Here is a 13,693-nt window from a genome sequence, read left to right as displayed (position 1 = left end):
GGACTTGAAACCCTGCGGTTGTGGGTTCAAATCCCACTACTGACCATTTGTGACCCTGAGCAAGGGGCTTGTCTGGGCTCTAAAAGGGGGGGGGGGAGGGGGTGTCACCAATTCTATGTCAAGTCACCTTGGATAAAGGTCTTACCCAAATATGTTAATAATAGAAAAAAAACTGATACTAAAAATCAAGTCGTTCATTAACTTTCTTATCTCGCATTTCTCATAACAGAGCGCAGCGGGTCCTTTTCCTGCAGAATCTTACACGGGGCGCAGGTTGTTTTTGGAATGGACGTCGTTAACATTAATAATGATGATGAAAGTATATTTATATAGCGCCTTTTCCATGCTCAAGGTGCTTCCATCACAGGGCCTGCATTTCAGAAATTGCGAAACTAATGTATATTCACTGTAGATCTAAATATATATATATATATTTTTAAATTGAAACAGCGAGTCATACCGTTTTACCGGCCAGTAGATTTTAATACGCTTTTATAGTTTGAAGTGCTGACGAATAGGATAAATTGTTTTTTTTTTATATTTTTTATTTTGAATTGGGGAACAATTGGATCATAATACATTAATTTTGAATGAGTAAAGCAATTTATTTCTAATTTAATTGACAAATATACGTTTACCATATTCTGAATTATACTTGAATTATCTATCTATCTATCTATCTATCTATCTATCTATCTATCTATCTATCTATCTATCTATCTATCTATCTATCTATCTATCTATCCAATTGCTTTCATTACTAGATTGCTGAATGCTCAACCTTAAAAGTCCATGAATGGAGTAAAATAAAACTCGAACTGCGAATGTTGTCACCTCATCGTGTCTACCTGTCTGATCCTAAAGTGTGAAGTCCTCACCCTTCGCTGACCTTTTCGCACTAACAGGACTCCAATCAAACAATCTCATTCATTGCTAATCTCTTCAAAGCAGTTTCCTTCCCACCCCACCCCACCTCCCCGGGGTATCAAGGTCCAAACAGTCACGGCGTTATAAAGCGCCGGTCATTTGGGACTTGAGAAAACAATGAGGAGCCTCTAGGATAACCAGTCCCTATCCTAAAGAAGCTACTAAGTGCGTTTACTAGAGAGACATGGAGGCGAGTTTTCACAGTGGACGTTTTTTGCACCATTGTCAAACGAATCCGATGGGGACTTCGCGCTGCGAGAAGATCCCCGAATCAGGAAGACTGCACAGAAATCCTTTCAGCATCGATGCGATTTTATCAATGGCACCCAAAAAAACTGAACCACTGGAAACGAGTGCAACACCCTACATGATGCCATTCTACTCGGCGCCAAGCGCTCCTGCTCTTCACGTGTGGAATCCGGGATTGCCGCACCAGAGCCCACCTTACTGCACGGGGAGCCCAGGCGAGGGACGTCAGGATAAAGACTTGGCTGAAACAACAGGTGATGATTTGACAGAAATGAAAAGCGATTTTGACGAATGTCGTGTAATATCTTTATGTGGTTGGTGTGTAACGAGAAGGCAAGAAGTCATTTTGCTTGACTTCTCATTACGTCCATAACGGCTAACACTGTACAACACCCAGGGCCGGATTTATATGAAAAGAGGCCCTAGGCTATTCCACTTATGAGGCCCTTTCACCTTCCATTTTTAAGTTTGTAAATTACATGAGAGATAATAAAATACATCATTACTGTGATATATATCAATATGTTAAATGAAACATGTTGTGATTGGTACTAACCTGTGTGGAAAATTAACGCGTTGATCTTAACCAATACATTTTTATGTTTGTTTATTAGTCATATGCGTAGAATTTCTCCTTATTTTCGGTTCAGTGTTTTAGTGTTCACTGTTTTTAGAATAGTGTAATTTTAATTTTGCTAACAATTTGAATGTAGGCCCCTCTTGATCTTGAGGCCCTAGGCTGAAGCCTAGTTAGCCTATAGGAAAATCCGGCCCTGACAACACCCTAGTACTGTAGTTGGTAATCCTTGTTATTCGTCATTTTTTACGTAAGTTGAACCCCCATTTTGTGGAAAGCAGACTTGTGCCCCTTTAGTGTGCTTTACACATCACCAATGACGCAGATGCAGACTTTCCTTCCAGTCGGTCTGTGTGGACTCTGCATGTTCTTCTTGTTTCAAATCCAGAAGACATGCACGGCGTGGTGGTTTGTGTTTCTGATGGGACGGCGTCCCGTCAATGATTACTTACCATCCAACTCCCGATCGCTCTATTATACCGATGTCATTTTTCAGGTAATGTTAGTACACTTTGTTCTGTGCACTAAGCGCTTATCCAGTTCCGGGTCCCTCGTACCCGAGCCTATCCTGGTTAGCCAGTCCTGGCACCTGTCCATCGCAGGGTAACCCACACTGGACATGTTTAGCGTTTCCAATTCTCGTGCTGTGCACATTTGGAGGAACGTTTAGCAACAGAACACCGCTATTTCTGCGGTTCAAACGAAAAACTCTACAGTCATGTTGCACCACCTCTAACCACTGCGTCACCTCACCGCGTTTGATTATGATCAGAATTCACTTTAGTGGCCAGTTGCGTGTCTCGGTTGCACTACCGCAACATACAAGAACATCACAAATATTATGTTTAGAAATCGCTAATTTTATTCTTATCCTTAATTCATTCCACAGGTTGTAAGCATCATAAATGGCGATCCAAATCTACGTCCGTGCGGAGCGCCTGCCGACGATTTCGGACGATCTTCACCGAGGAGCAGCTGCGGAGACTGGAGGCGGTGTTCAGCACGCAGCGCTACTTGACCGGCGCAGACAAAGTCATCCTGGCTTCGGCGCTGCGCCTCTCCGAGACTCAAGTGAAGGTCTGGTTTCAGAACAGAAGAACGCGGTGGAAGAAATCTATGGAGCCCCCTGCCAAAACATTGCACGTGGACGGTAACAAAACCGATGACATTGAGGGGCGTTTGTTGTCTTCCGCCAGTTCAGAGACTGATGAAGATGAGTTTATTTCAGTAGATGATACGGACAGCTGACCGCCGTTTTCTTTAGGATCATGGACTGGCGTTGAGAAGTTCACTGAGAGATGTCACTTTATATGAAAAGTATTTAATACAGCAGATTGTCTTAAGAACACATTCAGTTACATGGTCTGCGGGATCTTTCAAATAGTTGTACCTAAACTATACATATATAATATTTAATTTTTTTTCCACTAAGTGGGTGACGTTTTCAGGTTAATGTTTATTTCTCTTTATGTGCCAAATAAGACATTGTCTTGATATGAAGCTGTTGTAAAGTGCACGTTTATTTTTTTTCGGTCAAACTTACCTTGATAATTAGTCATTGGGTAAAAAGTACAATTTAAAATTAATTAAAGTAGGTGTCTTTTGGGTGTGGGATGAAAACTTGTAATTGTGGACAAAAACACTTGAATGGCCATGCGAAGTTTAAGCAGACACTCGGGACAAGTCGGGATATGAGCCACGCTAATCACTGCGCCGCCCTCACTGCATGTGCCAAACTGCTCTAGCAGAGTGATGCTGTGGGGGAGCAATTCTTTGATTCCTAAAAGAACAATTATTTATATTGATAAGAGGTTCCGTTAATAGCAAGAACACAGTAAGTGTGAAATACTAGCGGGCTTCTTTTGAAAGAATGAATTAGCATTGGCTAAGTCCAGGTTTTCTTGATCTGTTCGTATAAAGTCAGCTTACTATACATCAAACATATTAGAGGTCATTTCAAAGCCCAAGAGCCAATTTGTTATATGCAAGGAACCCTTCCCAGAATTACACAGTTCTTTGTCAAGCAATGCGGTTCTATGATGTACATTAGCTTATAATGTATTTATTTGGCTGACGCTTAAATCCATGGCGACTTAAAAGCCTCAACCACTGCGCCACGCAACCTAACCACCCACCCCCGTAAACTGCCGTTGCAAAACCGCTATTTTTAAGAGTGCATCTTAGATATTTTAGAACGTTGATGTTATTTGGTAACATAATGATATGAAGGTTTTACAATCAATTATGTTAAAATATATTATTAATATAAATATATTGGGCGGCACGGTGGCGCAGTGGTAGCGCTGCTGCCTCGCAGGAGACCCGGGTTGGAGTTTGCATGTTCTCCCCGTGTCTGCGTGGGTTTCCTCCGGGCGCTCAGTCCAAAGACATGCAGGTTAGGTGGATTGGTGATTCTAAATTGGCCCTAGTGTGTGCTTGGTGTGTGGGTGTGTTTGTGTGTGTCCTGCGGTGGGTTGGCACCCTGCCCAGGATTGGTTCCCTGCCTTGTGCCCTGTGTTGGCTGGGATTGGCTCCAGCAGACCCCCGTGACCCTGTGTTCGGATTCAGCGGGTTGGATGGATGGATGGATGGATGGATGGATGGATGGATATGTTAAAATAAACATTTATGCTTAACGGCAATACGGCACGGTGGCGCAGTGGTAGCTGCTGCCTCGTAGTTACAAGACCTGGGTTCGCTTCCCGGGTCATCCCTGCGTGGAGTTTGCATGTTCTCCCCGTGTTTGCATAGGTTTCCTCCGGGTGCTCCAGTTTCCTCCCACAGTCCAAAGACATGCAGGTTAGGTGCATTGGCGATCCTAAAGTGTCCCTAGTGTGTGGGTGGGTGGGCTGGCGCTCTGCCCAGGGATTTGTACCTGCTTTGCGCCCTGTGCTGGCTGGGATTGGCTCCAGCAGACCCCAATGACCCTGTGTTAGGATATAGCGGATTGGATAATTTAACGGCAAGTTCCCACTTTATTGATGCCATATCCAAAGACGCCATGGTACGAAAAGAATGTGCCAATAGTCAGATACTCATTGTTCCAAAGACTTTGACATTTGAATTCTGACTTAAATTTCTATTTTAAAGGTTTGCTTCGATAACTTTGAGCTTCTGCAAACAAAGTTTCCACCGATGACATCTATCTATCTATCTATCTATCTATCTATCTATCTATCTATCTATCTATCTATCTATCTATCTATCTATCTATCTATCTATCTATCTATCTATCTATCCCAGCAAAGGCAAGACTTTGCTTTTGATATACAAGTTTGAATAGGCTATTAAAGCTAACGATCCATCATCTTGTTCCGCTTTCCTAACCCTAAACTTCAAAACGAAAACTTATTTGTTTGGAACCGGACATTTGCTGTCGAAATAAACTCCGGAATCTTTCTGGGATCTGCGCAAACAGCAAAAAAGAAGGAAAAAACCCACAAGTGTGAACGAGTTCAACTCCTTCGACCAGTTGGAGGTGTGACGTGGCGCGGAGGGCGTGGTCTATGCCGGTCCGCAAAGTCTCTTGCGATGGTATTACGCTAAGGTCCATGGGATGTAAGAGAAACTTCGGAGGGCTCGAATATAATAAACCCAACGCATAAAAATGCAGAATCTTCAAATTTATAACCAACTTTGCCATGCACACCCCGTGGCACTGTTTGCAAAGGGGCCTTAGTATATGCGAGGATAAAAAAAATACTGTCTAATGACAGCAAATGTCCACGTTTTTGCCTAAAGTACAGGTACTTGCAGCAGTCCGCCATACGCTGGATCCCCACTTCGATCATCGCAGTTATAACCCTACCTAATCAGAACTAAATAAAAAGCATAAAAAATAAAAAAAGAAAGATTATTTATTTAATACTTTATCATGCCGCAAAAGAGAAAAAGCCCAAAGTGAGAGCCCAGTGGCGCAGCGAAAAGAACAAAAAACAAAGAAAGGAAACATAATTCGTTACTGTGGTGAGAATTATTCTATAATAAATAAGTGGTAATTTGAACTAGCCATGATACTGCAGCTGGAACTAATGAGACTGACCTTCCAGATAATCCGGTCAGGAGAGGACTGATATTACCGCTCCTATGCGCAGCCCGATCCCGTGGCGTCCCAGCACACCTTTGACGGGAGCCACAATGTAAAGGAGAACAAGACCACTGCAGATGATAAGACAACGCCGAACCCGAACAAGCAGTCTTTAATTTCATTAGTTGTAAATGTGCGAAACGCTCACTTACAAATCTGAAATATCTGAAACGCTCCCTTTACATATCGCCCTTTTGACCCAAGCGGCGTAGTCCTTTTAAAAACATTTAAAGTTTAATAACTTCGCTGACATTAGGAGACTGGTTTTCCGCAGATGCGATGCTGCACTCACCAATACGTTTGTTATATTCTTGGTGCTACATTAATGAACACAAAGGAAATTAAAGTTGCCCTAATAGAAAGTTTTGGATTTACAGGAATAAATCATTTATGGCCTGTTTGGCCTCTCCTAATTTTTTCTTTCTCGATCACTGTACGTGATTTGCCTTTGACATAATGTGTGAGTATAATAATAATAATAATTAATAATAATAATACATTTTATTTATATAGTGCCGTTCCCGTGCTCAATGCACTTCACAGAGTCTTAGAAAAAAAACAGCAGGGTATATGTAACATTGCATACAAATGTTTTCCTGAATAGAACAATGAAACAGATAACAAAGCATTAAATAGAATAAAGGACAATAAACCAGAGTAAAATACTAAATTCAATACTAAAAGAAAAACCTAACAAATAACCTAATTTGTGATATAACAGACACACAAATTATTCTGAGCACCTGGACAGAGATGTAAACTGAAAGAAAAGGCAGAATGTTAAGTTAAGTTAAAAGTCTTCCTAAATAGATGAGTTTTAAGTTGTTTATTAAATGAATGAATGGAGTCAGCTGATGTAATTAATTTTGGGATGTCATTCCAAAGTCTGGGTGCTGTGGAGCTGAAGGCCCTGTCACCCACAGAGTGCAGGTTAGTGTGAGGCACAACAAGATTACCAGAATCAGAGGACCTTAGTAGGTGAACAGGAGCATAGTGATGGAGAAGGTCACTGATGTAGTCCGGTGCAAGGCCATTTAAAGCTTTGTAGGTTATTAACAGAATTTTATATTCAATCCTGTAAGACACAGGGAGCCAATGAAGGCGAAGCAGGATGGGTGTGATGTGCTCACTGTTGCTGGTTCGTGTAAGGACTCTTGCAGCAGAGTTTTGAATCAACTGGAGCTGTGATATAAGATTAGAAGGGGCACCTGCCAGCACAGAGTTACAATAATCGATGCGGGATATGATAAAAGCATGGAGTTTCTCAGCATTAGAAAAGGAGAAGAATGAGCGAACACAGGATATGTTACGGAGGCGAAATTAAGAAAGTTTCCTAATGTGGTTTATGTGGGCGGAATAAGAAAAGGAGGAATCAAAAATGACACCAAGATTCCTTGCATCAGAAGAAGGTCTGATGAGATCACCGTCAAGAGTGACTGGAAAGGAGCTCATTTTCTTAAGTGGCGCTTTAGTGCCAATATGCAGGAGTTCAGTTTTGTTGCAATTTAATTTTTAAAAGTTCTGCTCCATCCAGGTTTTAATTTCACTGAGGCAAGTTGTGAGCACTTTTGACATTGAAATAGAGTTGAGTGTCATCTGCATAAAAACGATAACCCAGTCCATAGCTACAAATAATATGGCCAAGGGGAAGCATATAAATACAGAAGAGAAGAGGGCCGAGGACAGAGCCCTGAGGAACTCCTTGTGAGACTGGCGCTGAGCTGGATCTGCTGTTGCCAAGACTAACAAACTCTTGCCTATCAGCCAGATAGGACTTGAACCACTGGAGGGCAGTGCCAGAGATACCCAGCATGTTCTCCATTCTGGACAGTAGAATGTCATGTCTGACAGTGTCAAATGCTGCACTGAGGTCTAACAGAATTAATATGCTGGTTTGTCCAGAGTCTGCTGCCATAAGCAAATCATCTGTTACCCAAAGAAGAGCAGTTTCACAGCTGTGCCGCACCCTGAAGCCAGTCTGAAAGGGTTCCATCAAATTATTAGAAGTTAAGTAATTGGTGAGGTGGGAGGCTACAACACACTCAAGAACTTTTGACAGAAAAGGTAAGTGGGAAATAGGCCGATAATTGTCAAGATTGTCACCATCAAAACCAGGCTTTTTTAACATGGGTGTTACAGAAGCGATTTTAAAAGTGGCTGGCACAAACCCAATGTTGAGGGATGTATTGATTATTGTTGTAACAGTCGGGATTATAGCATGAAGGCAGGATTTAAGAAGTGTGGTGCAGATGGGGTCCAGTACACAAGTAGTTGGCCTCATCTTACAAAGCAGGTCATTAACAAAAGCAGATGTGACTGGTGAGAACTTAGAAAAGGAGCTGGATGGAGTGGGAAGACATGGAAGGATATAAATGGATGATGGATTTATGTTAGTTGAATTATTTAGATCTTTAATTTTATTGCATGAAAAGTGGAGGAATTTTTCACAGACTTCAGTAGAGGAGGTAATCGGACCAGATGCAGGTTGAAGTAATTTATTAACTACAGAGAACAAAACCCTTGGGTTTTCATGGCCACTTTCTATTATTCTGCCATAATGTGTGCTCTTGGCCGCAGTTAGTGCATCCCTGTAAGCCCTTTGATGGTCAGAGAAAGCCTGGATGTGAACAGTGAGGCCAGTCTTACGTGACATTCTCTCAAGGCTTCGGCCAGTTGCTTTCATAGATCGTAGCTCTGAATTATACCATGGATCAGAACACTTAAAGGAAACCTCCTTATGTTTTAAAGGAGCTGTTTTATCTAATGCTGAATGAAGGTCTGAGTTATAGTGGTCAACAAGACTATCTACTGTTGATGGAATAGGTGAAGACAGAAAAAGATCAGAAATGGATCCAGAAAGGATAGAGGGACAGATATTTTTAAGGTTTTGGAAAGAAATTTGACGTTTACAGGTAAGAGAAGGGAGAGGTAATGAGACAATGAAAAGCACTGCTTTATGGTCAGAGAGTCCCAAATCAGTGCTGTAAGTGTTGCCGACAGATAATCCAGATGTGCACATCAGGTCCAATATATGACCACCAGAGTGGGTGGGAAAATCAACATGTTGTGTCAAGTCAAAACAGTCCAGTAAGGATAGGAATTCATTTCTCAGTTTACATGTAGTAACGTCAATATGGATGTTGAAATCACCAAGAAGAATGACTTCGTGTGTCTAGTTGAGTTCTTTCGTACTCGACACCTAGGAGCCTGTGAGGGATCTTAATCTGGCTTTGGACCAGCTCCATTTCTTTTGTTGTAATGGTATGGGGGTCTTAACCTTCTTGTTGACGTCTTGTTCCTCTTCACAATGTGATTTATCATTGCTCTGAGCCCGTATTCTGTGAAGAGCGTTATACAAAAGGAACTTTTATTGTAGTTTAAACATTTCAAAACTTCTTACTTAATTGGCCAGTGAGTTATTTCATGTAAAAAGAAGAGCATAGTTTCTAAACTGCTTCCATACATATGAAGTTTTGTGAAGTCGCTGCCCTATAGATTACGTGTAAAAACTGGAGCCAGTATGCTGTCAATTTGTGCTGCCTTGTCGAAATAAGCTATACATGCAAATAGTTACACATTTAAAATTGGAAATGTCAAAATGAACGTAACATTTTTATGGGATTACTCACCATCAACAGATTTTTTTTTCTAAGGTTGCACATACCAATCGTGTTCTGCTTACAATCACAATGCTGGACCAAAGAAAAAAACAGAAATTAAAATAGGAAAGGCATTAGATACATTTGCTCCTAATGGCTTAAACACCAAATAATTTTAGGTGGGTCTGTTTTGATTAATTTTATTTATTTATTTAAGAAACTTATTTATTGACTGTTCTTTTAGAATACATGCATACTGCGCATGCACAGAAGCACATTTTGATAGGTTGCATGGTTCGACAGAACGCCTAAATAGTCGTACGTAAATGAACTAAGTGGCTGCATAGGAATCCACGGCCACAAGGGGAGTCCCACTGCTCAGTCCTTAATGGAAGATTGGAGAGACAGTGAAGATTAACTTGACAAATGATGACTAGGGCTCTTAAGTCTGTGGGCATGCTGGCGTGCCATCCAACCTGTGCTCTTCAATCGCGTACAACACTCTAAAGATGAGAATCAGCCACCCAGTTTTCAATCACCCTCAATGCTCTAAAGTAGACCTCCCAACACAATTGCGCTGATTACTCCAAGAGGGACAAGTATGCTCTTCCATCATGTTCAACACTCCTATGGATAAACCCCAATTTACTCTTATTATTCTAAGTAAGAGACCTCCTCCTTTTCCTAATGGCGCCTCTGCCTTTGTGAGACCTTCCAGTATACCTTTTTAAGAAAGGTACTCCAAGCTTAATTTAGTTTAGGGCCTCACCAAGTATAAAACTGGCAATGATAAAAATATATAAAAAAATGGGCGAAATGGATCAGGGGCTTAGTGAAGACCCCTTCACCACTTCCTTGGACATTGCACAGGCCAGGGCCATTCTTAGCAGTTTGGGGGCCCTACGCGGTTTAGAAATGTGCAGGCCCTGGATGGGGGGGCAGGAGTCCGTGGGTGCGGAGCCCCCCAGGAGCTCAGGAAGGTGTTCTAATAAAACATCCGGAAAAGGCCTTAGATGACCAGTAAGCTTAAATGTACGCTTGTGTGTATGCAGAGTGGTAAAATATTAATTTTGTTCTGGATCTGGTAAAGGCCGGTAATATAGGGATATTTCACGATTTTATGGGGATCTCTCTGAATGAATCTGAAACGAATCTCTAAAATTAACGTTTGCTATAGTGCATTTGGCAAAGTTAAGATGGCGTGACAATATTATTAGGGATTTAGGTGAAGAGTGCAATTTGGATAATAAATTACCATTGTTAATAAGACTAAGAGATGCACTGAACTGAATTTCCTGGGACTGGCACAGACAGCTGCATTGCCAGGGGCATGACGGGGGCCCCAGGCCCACAGCCCGACAAAACAAAAAACAAATTGTAAGTCAGGGCCGGGTCAGGGCCCTACACGGATGCATAGTTCGCGTATGCCTAAGAACGTCCCTGCACAGGCTGAACTCCACAAACTTTAATGACTGCATCGTGTGCATTCAAGATGGGCCTGCTTTTTAAAATGCCTTTAAAAATAAACCCGTGTCACAACTGGGCAGAACCAACCACAATCTGATCCATCTTACTCCCACCTACCAGCCTGTTAGTAAGTGGCAACAGCTGTCTTCTAATATGCTAAGCCAAAAGTCTTTGCATGTGTTTGAGGATGGGGTGTTGTTAGTTGTAATATTTGTAATGGTATTTTTGTTTTTCCTTGGGGACAAATAAAGTATCTATCTATCTATCTATCTATCTATCTATCTATCTATCTATCTATCTATCTATCTATCTATCTATCTATCTATCTATCTATCTATCTATCTATCTATATTCCAACCCACTGAATCCGAACACAGAGTCACGGGGGTCTGCTGGAGCCAATCCCAGCCAACACAGGGCACAAGGCAGGAACCAATCCCGGGCAGGGTGCCAACCCACCGCAGATCTATCTATCTATCTATCCAAAAAACTCCAAAAAAGTATGCAATACCACTCCATGCAGAGAGGGGGTGCTGTCATTAAAACCATCTCCTTTTCCACCTGCAGTTCAGACACTCACTGGCCAGATGGTAAGTGACATACCTTCTGCTTCCACCAGAAAGCCCTACACCTGCTGGGTTAGCATTATAATAGATTCCAAAGCTGCTGGAAATGGGTGTTCATTTGAAGACCAATGTCTGAGGAAGATAGCAGCACCACCTTTCTTTTACTGGGTTGCATGCTATTACATTTTTCACCTTTGTGTGAATTTTTCCTTTGAACGTTTTCCAGTTCAACCTATTAAATGGTGTTACTGGCTAAATGAACTAAGAAAATGAAATGAACTGGCTGGTACCCAGTGCCGGGGCTAGGTTTTTTTTTTTGCCTCAGGCCAAGCTTCTTAGTGTGCCAACCAACTGTTCAGTAGCTAACCCGGGTGGCTGGGCTCACCCCCCACTTATGGTCTCTGCCCTAGGCACCTTAATGGTCTAGCCAGCCCTGCTGGTACCCCAACCCGTTATTGATTAACGGATCTGTGCTTAATCTTAAAATATCTAGTGCCTTTCTCTATCTATCTATCTATCTATCTATCTATCTATCTATCTATCTATCTATCTATCTATCTATCTATCTATCTATCTATCTATCTATCTATGTGCATCCCTTTATATTTGCATACATAAAACTGTAGTTAGTTCATTTTCAAAATGGGAGCTATTTCACACACAGTAATGCTTAAAAAGCATCTAACAGAAATAGATTAACTGGCCAAAAGAGCCTGTTTAGACATCAGGATAAGAGTTAAAATAATTGTGTTTTTACAGACTAAAATGCTAAAAGTATAAGAATACATTGTAGGGGATTATAGATAAGAAGTGGACAAGAAATGCTGGAAAATGGGCGTACAGGCCAAAACACACTGAACTTTCCTATCTTGAATGTAGGCTTCTGATCTAAAAAATGCAGTATTTTATAACAATTAAAGTGTCACATTTAGACACCTCTAGTTTATTATTTGCATATTGTAGAACAAGCCCCTCCCCTTGACCTCTTCACATGCACAGCTCATTTATTACAGCAATATAAAGCCTGAAGCAAAAATTATCAGCATAGCACAGATAGCATCTTTTCTTTTTATTTCTCTTTTGATAACACTATCAGCCTTTCGGAGGCATCTCTCTTCTCTGAAGGCAGTGTTTACATTACAGGTGAAGTGTTTTCTCCCCGTCCTGAATTATAATTGATGTGTGGATGAAGAGGCCTGAAGTTTGTTCTTTTCTTGCCCAGGGCCTCAACAAGGTGTCTTATGTAATTATCAGATCACAAAGACACCACTGACTGCTGAGACAACAAATTACCCTGTGATAAGTGAGGATGATCAGAAGCATTATTGGTGTGGTTTCCAGTTAATGTTTTTGTCTCAAAATCCCTCATCATTGTAATCTTCAGACTGGATCTGTGGGCAGCAGCTCTTACAGTATGTCCTGTGTTGGTTCTGTCAAAGTAGACATTACCTGCACTCTCGGTGTTTGTGTGGATATTTTGAGTATTTTTTCCAAGGATTTGCTTAACGCTGAAGAGATAAGTTCAAATGCCACTAAATCTGCTCCCAAAGTTGAAATGGTCCTCTGTTTTTAATATATGTTCTTACCCAAGATTGTTCTCTCAGCTCAATGTGACATCAAGAAGATGGTTGGCTACTTTTTCAACCTCATGGGAGCGATAAATTGTAAAACACCATTTTGGAGAACACAAAATAAAGCTGACCTGCAGTTTTAGAACTGGACATGATTTGAATCCTTGAAGAACATTGTTTAGACAATGCATAATTTTCCAATTATAACACCCAGAGCCTTCAAATGCCAAGGTCTTCATTTTAATACAACATGGGTAAGTGTTTAAACAATGGAAGAACACAGCATATATGTGTGTGTGTGCGTGTGTAAAGGCCATTGTATTATATGATTTTTCAAGCAGCTTTCATTTACATAATCTTAGTGAGGCGGAGGCAGTCGCAACGCCCTCCTGTGGCTGCTAGTCATGTAATCCGTCATCCCCTCAATTCAAATTCTTTATGACTCACCCTGGTGAAATTAAACAAGTTTGATTTTTGTCTTTAGTTTTTAGACTCTGTGCATGTGAGAGCTGACAACCAATGAGCACTCAGTATAATGGAGGTTTAATGTGTAGAAATGTAACGGTGAGGAATAGAAAATGCCGGAGTTTTGAACCTGGCAAACAGCAGTAAGACTCATCTGTTTGATATACCACAACAGAATGGAGAAA

The 13,693-nt window shown here is 41.2% G+C and overlaps 1 protein-coding gene across 1 annotated transcript; it reads left to right on the top strand.

Annotated features, from left to right (window-relative positions):
• The first annotated feature begins 1,165 nt into the window (after positions 1–1,165).
• On the top strand, positions 1,166–3,170 carry LOC114659993 (homeobox protein notochord-like). The gene is made up of 2 exons (XM_051933818.1): positions 1,166–1,474; positions 2,603–3,170. The coding sequence occupies exons 1-2, from the start codon at positions 1,166–1,168 to the stop codon at positions 2,999–3,001; spliced, it is 708 nt and encodes a 235-aa protein (XP_051789778.1). The 3' UTR covers positions 3,002–3,170.
• The last annotated feature ends 10,523 nt before the right edge of the window (positions 3,171–13,693 follow it).

This window comes from Erpetoichthys calabaricus, chromosome 11 (assembly GCF_900747795.2).
Source record: "Erpetoichthys calabaricus chromosome 11, fErpCal1.3, whole genome shotgun sequence".
NCBI classification, from domain to species: domain Eukaryota; kingdom Metazoa; phylum Chordata; class Cladistia; order Polypteriformes; family Polypteridae; genus Erpetoichthys; species Erpetoichthys calabaricus.
The sequence above is the reverse complement of the archived record's forward strand: the minus strand, read 5'-3'. Positions and strand labels throughout refer to the sequence as shown.